Consider the following 17,439-nt stretch of genomic DNA (forward strand, 5'->3'; position numbering starts at 1 on the left):
TGTTGGACTACTTTTTGCACCTTCACCATGACACTCACTCTCTTGAGCACCTTACCCTAACACAGAACTACAGGCCAGTCCCGGCCCTGTCACTGCAAGCGTCTCATGCTTGATCACCCTCAAGCACACTGTGGATTTCATTTATATAGTATATTTAGTATTTAGTTTTGTTTTTCTTATCTTCTACTGTCTCTATTGTACAGTGGAGTTTTGTTATATGTTTATACTTATATTTATCATTTCTGCTGTAAGTGCATGTTGTGTGTGATGTCTGTATGCTACTGAGACCTTGAATTTCCCCTTGGGGATCAATAAAGTATCTATCTATCTATCTATCTATGCTCCATCGTGAAGTGCTTGTGGCTAGACAGTACATTTCAGTACATTTTCAGTAGTATCGTCAATAGGTTTAATAAGACACTTTGCAAAAGGAGGGCCTTGGCCAGAACCTAGTGGTATTTGGGAGGCCTTGTCATGGAAAAGTTTGGGAACCCCTGGCCTAGGATTCAGACAGAATGAACATTTGTCAAAAGGTGCCCAACATGAATCATCCCTTTTGTTTTTTGTGCACACAAAGAGTGCGCTCTCTTTAGGTGGTCTGTAGAAACAACGATGACACATTTGTATTTTTCGTGGACAAAAGACATCATGGTATTACTGGTAAATGGTTTTGTGATAACATAATGGCCATAGCATGCACAAAGAACAATTGGGCTACCTAATTAAGGTGTGTTACATTTGGCTCCCCATACCTTTCAGGAATGTTGAATGTAGTGGTCAAGTACCAGATGACACAAGTAATTGCAATGAGACTTCATTCATGAGATCATTTTTTATTTGTGGTTAGTGGTTGTCATATATTTTCCAGAATTGTTCTCTTATCTCAGTTGCTTTCATCTTAATGTTTGTACCACACCCAAACACTGGGTAACTAACTTATTCAGTAGGCAACGGCATGTACAATGAATTATTCAGTTTTGTGCCACACAGGAGTGGTCATACAACTCTATGAGAAAGTTCATTTTGCAGTGCATTAAATTGAATTACCAGTGCATCGGTTATCACCCACTATTCAAGGACGAGGCTTATAGAAATGGATAATATTGACTACATTACCATAATAATAAAGTGCTACATCAGTCTCTTCTCTGTAGTTCCAATGGTAAATAATAATAATAATAATTCAAATAAAACATTCAAAGTCAAACAGTTTAACACTGTAACATTAAAACATCAAATTACAACACATATTTTGAACTTAGTGTGTTTTATCTCAGAAAGCATAGTATTAAATAATTCTTTAAATGCCCATTTCCAAATTATAAGTAAAAATAAAACCACAACACTCCCATGTTAACATAATAGGTGCAGCTCATAAGTGTTATTACATAAAATTAAAAAAAAAAAATGCACATAATTTGTGACCAAAAGTGCTTATCTTGCTACTGTCTTTGTGAGCTTGTCAGATGGAGATTATCCGCTCCATGGAACTGTCAGAGAAAGTGCTGGAGGTTCTGGAATGTAATAGTGTTAAGACATTAAAAAGTTGGATTCACATTTATGTATTGAATTAATCTGTATACACTTAGGCAGCGACATCGATTACATTACCAAATGCAAAGCCAATAACTGAGTTTAGAAGATTGAAATATGTTTTATATACCTTTTCATTGTTTAGATTCTCGTAAGACTTATTCAAATTATTTTTGAAGACTGCAGACTCAGTTCCTTGGTAGGCTATGAAGTGGATCAACGTTTGTAGTCTGGGGGAATAATGAAGGAAAGGATACAGGTTTTGACTAGATCTTGACAGAACTGTTGCCTTGGATATGGGAAGGTTTACCATCACTTGTAATGGCCAGAGAGGACATTATTGGCAGACAATAAGAAATGAAACAGTACATTTCAGCAAAGTTACCTGTGCCACAGCATTGCGAAAAACTGAATCGACAGTAGCAATGCAAAGCCAATGACAAACATTAAGCCAATGGGATCAATGAAGATTTTTGCATCACGATCTGTCGTCCCATTGGCATAAATCTTGGGAATCTGGATGCTGACAGACCCTCCTATCTCCTGCAGAAAGAACGTCGCCACAAGCCAGAGGGCATTGCAGATGAAGAACACAAATGTGGCCTGTAGATGGAGGTAAAGGGATGAAATGTCGTTTATTCATTTTGAGATATGGACATTACAAGTTCTTGTCCATCATGAAATTATTTTGATGGATATGTGTATTGATAGATAGATGAATCAATAAAAAGAGGGAAACCTTGTTTCTTAGTTCTTTGAGCTCTTTCTCAATTCTCTTCTTCTGGTCCTTATCCTCGTCCAGAGGTTTGAGATAGCGTTCCTGTAGACCCTTCCAAAACTGCACTTCATCCTGGAATATCAATCACTCAGTTTCAGATTCAACCTCCTAGATCGCCGTTCAATTAATATGATTAAAAATGATAAATGCAAGTGTGAGAGAAATAATCTTGAGATTTGTGGATTTTTGGTCTTGAAACATACGTCATTTAAGACATTTCTTTCCAGCTCCAGCTCCCCAGATCGTTTCACCAGCTGTTCAACCCAATCTGACAAAAAACACATAAAAGCATAGCAAAGTTGATGCATGAACCCTATTCAGTGCGCAAAATATCTTAAGACAAAAATACACAATACTTACAACGGTCTGGATCTGGATTGGGATCTGGATCTGGATCTGATGATACACTAGAAAAAACATAAAATTACATTGCATTACATTTAGCAGACATTTCTTGACCAAAGTGACTTACATATGTCAGCTATATTACAAGGAATCACATTGTCCCCGGAGCAATTTGGGGTTAAGTGCCTTGCTCAAGGGCACAGCGGTGGAAGCCGGGAATTGAACCGACAACGTTCAGGCTACTGCACGCTAGCCTAGCTCCTTAACCACTACACTACCACCGCCCCCAATAAATAAAATTAATGTTAAATTGAATTTAGTATTGTAGACGTCACATTAGCAGTAGTGTTGGATCATAAATGATATTCTGTGTAAATACCTTTTCACCTCCAGTGGCTCTTTGGGACTGTCTGGAACAGGTTCGGTCTGCGGAGCGCTAACAGGCACAGCCTGTTTCACCTCCTCGTACTCGTTGACCTGGAACTCCAGGTTCCAGCTGCAGCACTTGCACTTCTTTTCATACTTGGTCTTCTTCTCGATCTTTGTCTGCGTGGCAGCAGCACCGCCAGCTTTTTTCGGGGCGGCGGTCTCTCTGGTTCCCCAGGACACGTTGTTCATGTTGACCATGGAGTAGATGGCCAGCAGGAGGTAGCCGCTGGGGATGCAGAGGACGTAGAGGAAGCCGTAGATGATGAGGTGGAACTCGCTGGGGTGGAGCAGGGCAGTGATAATGTACATGGACACTATGCCGATGAAGAAGAGACCACTGGGGGTCACGAAGGTGCCCTCTTCAACCATGTCACCTGCACAAAGAAGTGTGTGTGTGTGCATGCACATATGCAAATACATTATGTGGTACCCCTTACTGTAAAGAGAGAGGAAGTTACACTACCATGATTGTGTGTTTGTGTGTTTTATGACACTTACCAATGATTGAAAGAATGCTCGCTGTCATGAGGAAGGCATAGATGATGCTCATAACGGCTGCAATGGTGATCTGGGTGTTTGACTTCAGGAGGTAGCACAGAATCAAGTAGATGGCCGGGGGCACAATAGCTAGTACAAGTGACCAATTAGGTGAAACGTCAAAGACAAAGGAGAAGCTTCCTGGAAGAAAATAATTAACAAGATATTTTAGATTTACATTTTTTATCATCTCTCATATTTTACATTGAATATTTACATGTATCCTTCAGTACCATACTTTTCAAATAATTTAAGAATTTACAATTTGTGACTACATACACAAACCTAGAAGGCATAAACCTCCACCCCATGCATTTTTGAAAGCATGCAGTTTCCTCACCTGCAATCATCAGACAGACAGTAGCTGGGCCGAGGATGGAGGCTCCCATGGTGAGGGTCTGGTAGAGGATGAAGAGGGTGGAGATGGATTTGTTCTTCTTCACCGTCAGCTCACCACTGCCCAGCAGGTCCAGGGTGTTGGCCATGGTGGAGGGCCCCCAGCGGCGTCTCTGGTTGTAGAACTCATTGAACTCCTGCGGGGCATTTGTGTAGGAGTCCGACGCAGCGTTGTACTCCACACGCCAGCCCTGCTGCAGCAGTAGTGTGCACAGCCAGCGGTCCTCACCTTTCAAATTATAGAAGGGAAATACAAAGAAAATGCACTTTAAGAACTAGTCTGCATATTTGAGGATTTACTGCAAAAAAACTAGAATTCAAGCTGAACTTATTGTATTTATGCACATACTACACATTCATGCACACTAGGACTGCAACAATTAATCAATTAGTTGCCAGCTATTAAATTAATCACAAACTATTTTGTATACTGTATTACTGTATATCAGTAATTTCGTTCAGGAAAAAGTATACTGTATTACTGTATATCAGTAATTTCTTTCAGGAAAAAGACTCAACATTCTCTGTTTCCAGCTTCTTAAAGTTAAAAATTTTCTAGTTAAATTTCTACTCTACTACTATGTGATGTAAACTGAATATCTTTGGTGAATGGACAATTATCAAGTGGATTAATCAATTATGAAAACAATTGTTACACACAAACACACACACACACACACACACACACACACCTTGATCATACTGCACATAGTGGCCTGCCTCTGATGCTGTGGTGGTGTACTTCTTCATAATGTTGTCATCCATGAGAGCAGATGCCCGAAAGAGGCTGAAGCAGCCGGGGCTGCACAGCACGCAACCAAACACATGCTCTGCTGACTTCTGTAGCCAGTGACCCACGGCATACTCAAACTTCTGGTACCAAACCATCGGCCCTGTGGTGGACAACAGTGAATGGTGGGTGGGTGGATTAACTCATTGCATTGGACACTTAGGGCCCTATCTTGGCGATCTGAAACATTTGGTCAGAGGCGCAAAGTTTAAAGACATTTAATGCATGTCCAGTCCAAATTCACTAATTTAATGGCCTGTTTTGTTTTTTGGGGCGCATTGTTCAAAAGGGGTTTTCTTATGTTTCTTAATCAGTCATGGGTGTGTTTTGGCCGTAACATCCTTTAAAAGCCAGCAGCGCAACATCAAACACCCCGTTGGTATTTTGACAGTCAATGCATCTGAAGGAATCTGCTTGCACAATTCCACTAGTAGTGGAGATCCTGCAGAGGAGTTGTTTGGTACATGCTTTTAGAGTCTTAGATAATTTGCCATGAGTGATTATTGTCTTACATTTAGACCTTACCTGCACGGCAAGGTCCATACTCTAATGAAAAAAATCTTTCATACAAGCAGCTAATGGACTGTTTTGGTGTTCAGAGTGTATCTGTCAACATGAGATCTTACCGGTGCCAGTGGGATGAATCCTTCCGCATGCAGCCCCCACCTCAGGATACATTCTGAGACGGTCCACCAAGAGCATCACAGCCGAGGGCTGAAAGTCAGTGTCCCCATCCAGAGCCAGAATGTAGGTGTTCCTTTTATCTTTCTGATAACAAAAATGTAACAATTATCATTACCTGCTTCACTGAATAAAGCTATTCATGGCTAATTTAGCCATGTCCTATCTAGACATTTTTAATGAAAACATTTAATTGTTAATATAGAAATAGCAATCTGCTACTGGCACAAGCTACTAGCAGCCCTTGCATTAGTTAGTCTATTTTGTCATGAGAGCAGTTTTGTCCCCTACCTTCAAATTCTCTTCCACAGTCATCCTGCCAATACCACTCTCATAGTCCTGATAACATTTCCTGTGGAGTTTCCATCCCAGAAGGTAGTACAGGTACATGATCTTTTAGAGAAAAGTATCAATAATTCATTACTTGTTGCACTTGGTGTCTCTTAAAGCTGATCAATCACACACACACACATTACATATCATCCCCTTGGAATTATTGGGTTCTATTTACGCTCTGAAAAATTCTGAGATATTGAGCCAAAATGTCTGATACGATATATATAAAAAATAAATTACTTGAGACCATCTCTTCTTGTGCCTAATTCTGTGTTTGTCCTTAAAGTGAACTGTTAGTGTGTTGCCACAGGGTAGCGTGTACTGCAGTCGGCCACCATAGGTTGTTGGGATTATTTTTTGTTTCATAAGTAGCTTTGTCTCTTTGAACGTGCTTGTGTCCTCTTCAATGAAAATCCTATATGTGCAAACAAAAACATAACAAATGATGTAATGATTCCTGTTTTTCGTCATAAATAGTAATGTTGGCATTTATAGCTTTGATGAAAGTAATCAAAGAAACAGATGGAGTTAGCCTTACGTGTATACTTCTTTGATCACCTCTACTAGAGTTTCTGCATATTCATTCACAACACGATTCCCATCATCATCTTGTTGGAAAGCATCATCAAAGTAAATGTGAGCATCGAAACTCACATCTTTGAAGTTGTTTCTCTTGGGCCTGAATTTGTCCAACCTTTAAAGAGCAAATGGAGTGTTAAGTTCACAAAAAATATAGTTGTCAGTCTTCAGACCTTGATTTCCATTGGTGAAGAATAAGATGTACCTCATCATGGAGATGAGCATCTTCATCATCTCATCTTTGGTCTCATGCCACATGGTAGCACACAAGTAGATGGTCATCATCTCATTCTCCCTGTCAGCAAAGACAAAATTTGTTTTTACATCATAGGGCACAGAGGGCATTTGCTACACTTTGAAGCCATAAATCCAAATGACAAAGACTGAAAATCATTAGTGTATACATACTTGATGCTTTCCTTTTTCAGCTTGGAAATGTTGAATTTTGTGTTGAGAAGCATAGATTGCTCAATGAAGGCTGCTTCATAGAGGCTTAACCCAAACAGTTCCCGCGTCCTCTGGATGCGACTAATCCTCAAGAAGCTGGCGTAGATTGTACAAAGCACCAGCCCTAACCACCAGCTACTAATACAGCTGGCCAGGAGCCCTTGGCCCAAAAGATCGCCTTCATAGAACATGGGGCGTGAGCACAGGCTATGGGTGACGTCTGAATGTATTAAATCAAAGGTGTCAATGCTTTGGAAAAAGACGGTGTAGAAGTCAGATACATTATAACCAGCCACGATATTCTGGCAGTAGAGTGGGAAGGAACTATTCGGTAATGTGGCAAAATTTGCGTCCTTGTAGTAGGGGACCCAGATGAACAAAACAAATGATGCCAACACAGTTGGAGAGACAAACCACATTGGGTAGACAAAGCTGCGTTTTACGGCATGCATTTTACACGAAGCAACTGCAAACCAGCGACATAATGCAGAGGAGATGGCCTGGATAGCAAACAGGCTCAAGACAGTCACTTTGTCTTTCTGTGAGACCGACAAAATAGACTCCCATTCCTGATCAGAGAGTTTCACGTAGACCCCTAGCACTACCGCCGTAACAGCTATTCTGATCATGCTCGAGAGAATTGCCACCACGTTTCTGGCTCTTTTCACATCTTCAGTAGCGTCTTTGAAGAATTGAACGTTAAACAGGCTAGCGTAGTTTTCCCACCAGTTGGAAGACACACAAAATGTACATGCAATTGCTAATCCAATCCACATTGCAGTGTTTTTTTCAGTCAGTTGATTTCCAGCTTCTCTGATGTAGCCTGTTACAAACAGGGCAGATCCAGCAAGAAGTAAAACCACTGCAATCAATGAAATGATAGTAAATCTTTTTCTTCCTCTGGCTTTTACATTGGCAATCACTTGGCAGACAGCAGACAGTATTCCTATGCTGTTCAGGATCATCACATTTGTTAGGATGTCAAAATGGGGCATCGTGACAAGGGCGAGCACAGCAGAACCGAGTGACACAACTATGTCGATAGAGCACACCTGTTGAAGAGAAACAATATGGCCATTAACATAATGTTCATTATTAGAATTATAGTTTAATCAGAACATGTTAAAATATGTAAATGTAATGTGAAGCTTGAGTATCAATTACCCATAACAATGTTTTTCTTGAGGGAGTCTTGGAGTCTTTGAAAGAAATTTTCCACGTGTTCTTTAGGAGGCTTAACACACTGGGTGCAGTGAGAAGTACTCCTATGAAGAGCGAGGCGTACGGCTTTGTAGAAATGGTGATTCCGTCCGGATTTGTTATCGTTATCAAGATCAAAAATGATGACTGTCGAATAGGAAAAGGAAACAGACAACACTCAGTTTTACAACAAGAAAACATTAGCATTTCTTGAAGGCTATCATTTAGCAGACTCTTATCTACTTGAAACATCTCATAGAAATCTCATCACTATGTGCAGTTCCTTGGTAGGAAACAGATGCAGGCATTGGTAAATACAGTAAATACACATGTTGCAGTTCCAGCGTTATGGATGTGACAATTGGACTCATATTGGTAAACAAAATGTCTTAGAGTGGGGGCAAAATTAGTATCAGTGAATTAATTTGCATAACTTTTAATGTAACCTCTGTCCTCTGAATACTGAGAAATCCTCAAATTTCATATAATCTATTTCATCCTAAGAATACAAGGCATTTTATCAGCGTTATGGATGTGACATGAAATGGACACACTTTTGTGAGAGATTACAAGTTTTCTACAAACTCTGTGAATTTTGAAGGAAACTGCCGAAACTATGATATATGTAGCATGAAGGAGACTTGAATGAAAACAAAAAGTGTGTTTTTGAAACTATGAGTCATTTTCGTAATGCATTATGTAGGAAAACTTATGAATGTGACGGTTTCACGTTATGGATGTGACGTGTCTGAACCAGTCCTTGACAAACTACATAAAACACATAATTAAGTAGTGAATTTTGATATGAAACAATTGAAATAGTAATCATGAAAAACTAGCGATGAAAGTATTGCTTCCTCAGTGCCCACTAAGAGACACAGGAAGAATCAGGACAACAACATTTAAAATATAAAAAAAAAAAAAAAATATATATATTTTACCGTCATCAATTTTGGTCAGTGATTCCCGGGTTACTGAAACACCAGGGAACATGAAACTTGGTGGCCACTCCCTTAAATAACTAGCCATACCTGAACCGTTGCACCCAAGATGACAAAATATTTATGGTATGTTAGTCTCAAGAGCCCGCATCAACCTAACCCATACCCACTCATTTGTGATTTGCACACATGAAGTAGGCCTACATGTGCACACACGCACATGCACACACACACACACACACACACATGCACGCACAGTCGCACACATACAGACAGGCAAGCACATAAACACATACAGACAGGCAAGCACACACACACACACACATGCACAAACAAACACCCACATGAATGCAGACACATAAACACAAACACAGGCACGCATATGCATGTGCGCGTGCAAACACACACACGCACACACACACACATAAACACACAAACAAAGGCACTCATACGCACATGCACACACACAGACACACACACACACACTTATAAACAAAAGCAAACTCACATATCACACACTCATTTACATGCACATGACAGAAAAGGGATGTAGAAAAGGGAGACAAATTGACAAGCGTGATTTATTTTTGCGAAGAGAATATGCAGGACTGAGAGGCGGTCATATTTTGTACCGCCATGCGGTACATCTAGTTTATTGCTGCCGTTACTTATGTTACTCTGTGGGTATTAGCTACAGAGGACCTGACACTTCAAATGCTGGCATATCGCGTCACATTTAAAATTAAACTGTGTTAAGCAGACGTGAACGACAGGCTGAACAGATCTGCAACAGAAGGAGGTTGCTATGTTAACTCCAGCTGCAAAGTCAGCCATCTTCACCAGCTAACACGATAATCCAGTTATTGTACAACAGCTACAGGAAGATAATCGCTCAGATTTTCGTTATTAGGCCACTTGAAAATAGGCTATGGCTAGGCTAATCACTGGAGGTATTTTAATATTATGTTTGTTTTGCTAATGGTTAGGCAAGGCCTCCCTGTGGTTTTGATCAACCTAATAATCTTTGAAATGTCAATTGTAAACACTAAGGTGAAATGCGTTGAAACTGACATGCCACCAGAACAGACATTTTATCGGCTTTGAGGTATAATAAAGTCTCCAGTCTTGTAAATTCACATTATGTAACATCCATAACGCACCATTAAAGGTTTTAAAAGCAAGAAAGTGGCACAATTTGTCAAAGTCAAAGTCAAAGTCAGCTTTATTGTCAATTTCTTCACATGTTCCAGACATACAAAGAGATCGAAATTACGTTTCTCACTATCCCACGGTGAAGACAAGACATATTTTACCAATTTAAGTCCACAGACAAACATAACATTCAAGTAAACAAAAAAGTAAGTAAATAAGTAAATAAGAGGGCACATATAATAGTGAAAAAAATAAGAGCAGCAAAATTTGGTTGAAATTGTGCATAGACAGTCAATAAAATACTAGTGCAAAGTCAGGCCAATAAAAGGCTTGGGTAGTTCTGTTTGACCTAAGAAAGAAAGTGGCATAGTGGTGCAAGTTATGTAAGAGCAGCAGAAGTGTTGTGTTTTCAGGACAACAACAACAAGTTGTAAAGTGTACAAGTGTGCAAGTGGAGTAGTGCAGGCGGCCATTGTGGGTCCAATGTCCAGGATGTTATGTAGCTGAGGGTGGAGGGGGGAGAGGAGGGAGAGAGTTCAGCATCCTTACAGCTTGGTGTATGAAGCTGTTGGTGAGTCTGGTAGTGCGGGAGCGCAGGCTTCTGTTGGTCATCTCACTTTACATTAATATAAATCAGCTTTGCACAGACACTATGGACATTGTCGCATCAACACTGTACACTAACAAGTTTAACATAAAATTTACAGCAACTTGCTGGCAGCAAATAACCAGCAAGTTGCTGTATTTCACTCTACAGTACACCTACTGTATATGAAATCACAGTACCTATGCCTGATACTGTAAATGCAAACTACAGTAGTACTACCAGAGCTGTAATGTATACAGTATTGAATTGTCTACCGTATTTTTAATCACAGTACTTATGGATCATACTGTAACTAAGTACAGTAGTAATACCAGTGCTGTAATATTATAAACAGTAATTTTGTGAAATTCATATCCTGCTTTATCTACAGCCAGGATACATTTGGCGAGGCCTAGGTATGGTTTAGGCTACACAAACTTGCATAAATTACCATTGACAACTTGTTATCAGTTTGAAAAGCAAGTACATTTATTCACTTTTTTCCGTTTAGAAATTCTCGTGTGCTACATCCTAACGTTAGACCAACGGTTGCAGTCAGCCTGATCCACCAGTAGCAGAGTGAAGCAGCACCTAGCAGAAATAGAAGAAAAAAAGATAAACAGTGTTAGATAACAATTTTCAACTGAAACTGAAGGCTACTTACAAGTGAAACTTTAGAATAATCATTTATATATATATATATACTGTATGTTTTTTGAGTTTACTGTCAAATTGCCAGGCTGAAGATGGTGTTAGCATAACTCAGTTTCACAAGGTATATTTAACGTTAGCCAGCTGGGTGAGCTCATTGATGATGTTTGCTTGCAGCAACAGCCATTCGCGCTGTTCGTCCGAACAACGGTTAATGATAGTCAGATGTGACTTAAAGTTAACTTATCAATATTGCTAAAGTTAGCCTATTAAACTCACAAAACCGTACATGATTACGAGGAGTTAACGTTACATAAGTTAGCTGGTAGCAGCTAAACCTCCACGTTAACGTTAACCAGCAGCACATCATCTTCAGCCTAACATTGTGACAGTAACATACTAGGCCTAGCACTACTAGCGAATGTTTTATATATATTATATAAATGTAATAAACTGTAACTTACTGAGAACTAAGGTAGGCCTAATATAAATGAGACTTCCATAACGTTAACGTAACATAAAACATTAACGTTAATGCCACCGTCACAGCAACAGCAACTATGATAGCTAGCCTAACGTTACTTAGTTGATCCAACAAGCATGGATGAGTTTGTAAGTTAGACAGTACAACGTACATAGACTGTACACATGCCCGAATTTAATGTAGTACAATGAAACATTAACGTTACATAAATAAATGCTTGCTTACCATTAAGGTGGAGCTGCGAACTTGACAGAGTGCTGAACACCGTTGGTCTGACTCTGACTTGAACTGTTGCTCAAAAATGATCTCCCGCCGGACAGTTCAAACGTCGTCGCGCGGTGCACGTTTCAATCACCACGTCAAAATTTCCCAGTAAACCATAAATCCATGACTTTTCAATATCTTTTCAAAATGATGATTTGGATGGAAAATCAACATAATATCAATGTCACCTTGCTATCTGGGAGCTTAACTTTGTATTTATGTGCAAAAAGAAAACAGAAAACCCCAACTGATTTTCCGCCATGTTTTTTCAAAAAGCTGACAAGTGAGGGAGGAGTCAGATTTATTACTCTGTTATGATTCGCAGCAAATTTTTATTACTGTAGCAGAGAATGTCTAATAAGTAGACGGGCTCTGACTGTAGTTTGACCATTTTTGACCATAATTCATAGCGAAACCACAGCAACATACTGTATTCACAAATACAGTACACATTTTTATCAGAAACAGCAGTGATGCTGTGAAAATCACAGAATCTTGTTACAGTGTGTGTAGCATAAACGTTTCCTATAAAACGTTATGGATGTGACATGGCCATGGAACTTGCTGACTTAAAAACAAAATCCTTACAAATGTAAGGAGTTGTGCTCTTAAAGGCAAGCTGAGCATAGACATTGCTCTACCATTCCATTGTCAATCTGGAATTTGTCAAATGGCACAATTTGTTTGAACCTTGGGTCCATTTATCCACTTTTTACATATGTATAATATTACCATGTGAAAAATGTTGTTTCTGTATGGTTGCACACCATATTTATGATGTAAAAAGAGTGTAATTCTCCATCAAATTCAATCAGATCAGTTACAAACAATAAATAAATATAGACCTAAATGAAGATTTTAACAACAGTTCTATTTGCGTATGCACAACTTTTTTTTTCCATGGTAAGGATGACCTTTGCATGGAATTGCCCCATGACAAACATTTGGTAAATACAGTAAATGCCTTACTTTGCTCAGAAATGCCAGTCCAAACATGATGAGACCAGCTAGGCTGGTGACTAGAAAATGAACGAAGCGCAGCATTTTTCTTGGTTTCTGTTCATCCTGGATTGTGGGCACCTCTCGTGCACAATCCCACGATTTCCTGCCATTAGAAAAGTCAATTTAATTTGATTATATAACTGTATATGTAATTTGCATTAAAACATGCCATTTTAAATTCTTCAGTGCATTTGGTTTCTTACAAAAGGACATTTTCATTCATTTTATTATTGTCATTTTGACATGTAATTTGTCACTGTTGTTGTTATCATATTCGTATGAAACATAATGTTATTTAACTGTTAGACATTCTCATATGTCATAGTTGTCTGATATGGTCTGGTAAGTCATGTTAAACAGTGGATAAACTAAGCATTCACTGGCTGAAGGTTGTGGGGAGGAATAGAAAGGCTAGTTATGAAGACAAGCTCTTCCCAATCATGAGAGGCCAGAGTGACTCTCTTCACAAAGTGAAATGAGGTAGGCTACTGTACATTTACACTACGAACCCAAATTGCTACTTTTCATGAAACATTGTTAATTTGGCTATGTGTCAACTGTAAGATCTGATTTTATATAATGATTAAATTAATACACCGCGGGGTCCTGCTTCCCCTGCTGGAGCGAATTAGATACAGGTGATATAATTGTGTGCTGTACACACATTTGTATGTGATTATCAATTCACTCTATTTTGTTTTGTTTATGTGATTATGAATATTTATTGTGTTCAAGATCTGTTTCATGAGGATATGATCTGTAAATTAAGTCATAATTAAGAGTAAATTATATACAGTGATGTAAAAGTCCGGCTTCAGAAAGTAAAAGTCCTGCCACATATTTACTTCAACCATTCACTAAACCAGCTGATTCTAATTGGCACAACTCAACTTTTACATCTCTGATAGGGTATATAACAAATTCCAAGAAACCCCATCCATCATTTCTGCTTATTTTTCTGATTCTGATGGCATTCTTGAGTAAATGCCAAACATGCCTTTGTGCGAGACCTGTATGGCATGTGAAAAATCCAGAGATGACACTCTCATGCATAATTGATGTGACCGTAAATTAAGTCAACAAGGAAGTTGAGGCTTAAACATTTGCCCAGGGAATTTCAAAATGCAAATGAAATGGGGTGCAGTAAGTAAGCAAGTAAGTACAATTTATTTCTAAAGCACATTTATAAACAGCTTGCACTGACCAAAGTGCTCTACAGAGTGCAATCAAAACAGAAAAAAATAAAGATAAAATAAAATACATATACACATACATATACATAATAAACAAGGAACAGCAGGTCACAGAAAGCAAACATAGCAAGTTAGAGGGCAGAGAAGGCGAGAGAGTACAGGTGGGTTTTGAGCCTGCATTCAAAATGGAGTGGGCAGTTCTTATATCAGGTGGCAGCTGATTCCATAAGCATGGGGCAGCATCTGCAACGGCTCTGTCACCTTTTTGTCTTAGCCAAGAAAGGGGATGTAGAGAAGGTCAGAGATATAGGTTGGAGCCAGATCATTTTGTGCTTTAAAAAGCCATTAACAGAATCTTGAATTGGATCCTGAAATGGACTGGGAGCCAGTGAGGTAACTTCTGTTTTTTGGTACCAGTCAGCAGCCTTGCCACTGTATTCTGGACCATCTTAAAGCATGACAACAGTGATTGAGGGAGGCCTAGGGTTGTATAATATTTATCTTAAGTGTCAACTTTTCTGATGAAGTTAGCATGTAATTAAATGTAAATTAAATTATAATCATACAAGAATATGATTGGTTGCAGTTATTTAGTGCATTTTAAATTCACAAAGTTTGGAGTACACTTTTATGTTCAGAGTCAAAGTCAAGACCAAGATGTCAGAGGAGATGCAGTCTTGATGGGAAGCAACAGTTACTGGGCATCACAGCTGGGCTTATGAGCACCATCCCCATAGCTACATTAAATTGAATCATAAAGCTCATTTTTCATTGGGGCAACCGTGGCCTACTGGTTAGTGCTTCGGACTTGGAACCAGAGGGTTGCCGGTTTGAACCCCGACCAGTAGGAATGGCTGAAGTGCCCTTGAGCAAGGCACCTAATCCCTCACTGCTCCCCAAGCGACGCTGTTGTAGCAGGAAGCTCACTGCGCTGGGATTAGTGTGTGCTTCACCTCACTTTGAGTTCACTGTGTGCTGAGTGTGTTTCACTAATTCATGGATTGGGATAAATGCAGAGACCAAATTTTCCTCACGGCATCAAAAGAGTATATATACTTATACCATCCCCATAGCTACATTAAATTGAACCATAAAGCTAATTTTTCACTTGTGTGATTCAGCATTTTTCTTGTCTTTAATGTTTACTGCTGTGAATTCTTTGCTGTTTACTGATTATAATTCATGTTGCATTTTGATCTTGATAGCAAATTAATCATTCATAAATAGGAAAAGGGTCATATTATTATTGTTATTATTATTAATAATAATATTGATATTATTATTATTATTAATAATAATAATAATAATAATAATAATAATTACAGATACCTGAAAGTTGTGTTCCTCAGCTTCAAATCCTCCTCCATGTCCCACTCCTTGTCCCCGCTCTTCAAGTACTCCATATCCACCTCCTCCATGTCCTCCTTTACCAGCTCAAGCACAACTTCTTCCTCTTCCTACATCAAACACTTTATATACACCTGCTGTGGGTGGTTCCAGTTTCAAAGATAACTCTCAGAGAAAACAAGTTTTACAACCTTTATGCTAATGAGAGATGTAAAATGTGATACATCCAACGAGGTTTGACTAGCTTAAAATATATTCTTCTTCAAATACAGTATACATAAATGTGTTGTTTTAGTGTGATACAGATATACAGAATAATGATACAAAACATATATTTATTTTTAACAGTACAAGTATTCATTTTGTGCTGAATGCGCTGGGAAGGTTCTCGTGACTATACTGATTAATCTCTGCTTAGACCATAAGGCTACAAAACTGGCATATGATAATACCAAAGATCCTTAATATTTATCAACCGTCTCTGATAATATTATAATATGATGTGCTTACAAAGATTCAGACAGTTCTTGACATCATAAGAGCCATGAGGCCGTAGGTTCCAGGGGTTTTAGAACACGCAGCAGAAGGCTTACTGGAGCGGTCCAGAAAGAAGAAAAAAAACTGTACTGACAATAACTGTGCTGTAACCATGGGGAAACAATGAAAAAAAAAAACCTAAAACAAACACGAAATTTGGACTATCATCAATCTAAAATGTGACAGCATAATACTGTAAGTCTACACAGAACAAACAGATAACTCACAGAGCAGTCACAGAGAGACAAGTATATTATGATTAAGGCCTTGGATTTAATTGAAATTGAATTAAGGCCTTTGCACATAGTGCATCGACACTTTCTGTCACTTGCCCACTAACACCAGCGTTAAATTTTTCAGCTGAGAAGCATACATAGAGCCCAGGAGATATCATTGCAAAATGTTTTTGTATATTGAGAGAATGTGCGTTTGTTTTACTAAATTGTGTGCTCATTGGACTGATAATGCACACAATTTAGTACCGGTATATTGTGTGCTCGTTTTACTAATTTAGTGCACTTTAGTGAGCTCGTTTTACTAGATTGTGCGTTCATTTTAAATAAGTGCACTATTTACTAAATTGAGCACACAATCTAGTATAATGAGAGCATAATTTAGTAAAACGAGTGCACATTCTCTTGATATATGTGGAGTTGTGTAGATAAACAATGGATTTTATGAGTAGTGGCAACAAATATTGAGCTGAATCATAATCTACAAGGTGGCAGTGAAAGAATTTGGTGGTGTCGTGGAGGGTTGTATTGGAAACAATGGAATCTAATGGAATCGAAAGTCGAAAGTGGAGTGTGCCACACTCATGCGTCATTCAGTGTGCCATCACTACAGTGTTTTGTAAGCTTTACTTCGATTTTCTTTGCTTCACACTTAATCATTGAGTTTCTATACCCAAACACTACATAACAAACACTTGACCACTTTCTGAAATGGTGTGATGGTTGGTGCTATAGGATACGTCAGAATCAACTGGTTCCCTTATCATGGTTAATTTGTACTCACTGTACAACTCTGAGGGTTTAGCATGAATAGTTGTCTCTAGGCTTTCTCCCCACAAAGGGTCTTCAGTGTGTTTTGCTGTAACATGTGTAATATGTGTATTGGATTAAAAAAATATTGGTTTCAAATGGGTGGAATCAGAAGCTGGTTAATTGGTCTCCCTCAAAATGCTGTAACTGTAATGTTTGTTTGTTTGCAAATTCTCTGGAATCATTGT

General features: G+C 38.8%; 1 protein-coding gene across 1 annotated transcript; it reads right to left on the reverse strand.

Annotated features, from left to right (window-relative positions):
• Positions 1 to 817: 817 nt before the first annotated feature.
• LOC125311481 (chitin synthase chs-2-like) lies at positions 818 to 15,747 on the reverse strand. The gene is made up of 19 exons (XM_048269574.1): positions 15,654 to 15,747; positions 13,099 to 13,234; positions 8,016 to 8,198; positions 6,813 to 7,903; positions 6,610 to 6,699; positions 6,364 to 6,519; positions 6,066 to 6,240; positions 5,781 to 5,882; positions 5,435 to 5,576; positions 4,711 to 4,911; positions 3,963 to 4,247; positions 3,584 to 3,763; positions 3,036 to 3,459; positions 2,672 to 2,718; positions 2,515 to 2,579; positions 2,273 to 2,383; positions 1,919 to 2,136; positions 1,664 to 1,763; positions 818 to 1,514 (listed from the first exon to the last, which is right to left on the reverse strand). Exons 1-19 carry the CDS (start codon positions 15,740 to 15,742, stop codon positions 1,494 to 1,496), a joined length of 3,816 nt encoding a protein of 1,271 aa, XP_048125531.1. The 5' UTR covers positions 15,743 to 15,747; the 3' UTR covers positions 818 to 1,493.
• Positions 15,748 to 17,439: the final 1,692 nt, after the last annotated feature.

This window comes from Alosa alosa, chromosome 18 (assembly GCF_017589495.1).
Source record: "Alosa alosa isolate M-15738 ecotype Scorff River chromosome 18, AALO_Geno_1.1, whole genome shotgun sequence".
In the NCBI taxonomy this organism is placed as follows: Eukaryota; Metazoa; Chordata; class Actinopteri; order Clupeiformes; family Clupeidae; genus Alosa; species Alosa alosa.

Excerpts from the sequence above, each read along its gene's own strand:
- LOC125311481 (XM_048269574.1), bottom strand. The coding sequence starts at position 15,742 with ATGGAGGAGGTGGATATGGAGTACTTGAAGAGCGGGGACAAGGAGTGG. Across the intron at positions 3,460-3,583 it reads GAGCATTCTTTCAATCATTG|GTGACATGGTTGAAGAGGGC; the intron begins GTAAGTGTCATA and ends TTCTTTGTGCAG. Across the intron at positions 1,764-1,918 it reads TTCGCAATGCTGTGGCACAG|ACTACAAACGTTGATCCACT; the intron begins GTAACTTTGCTG and ends TTATTCCCCCAG.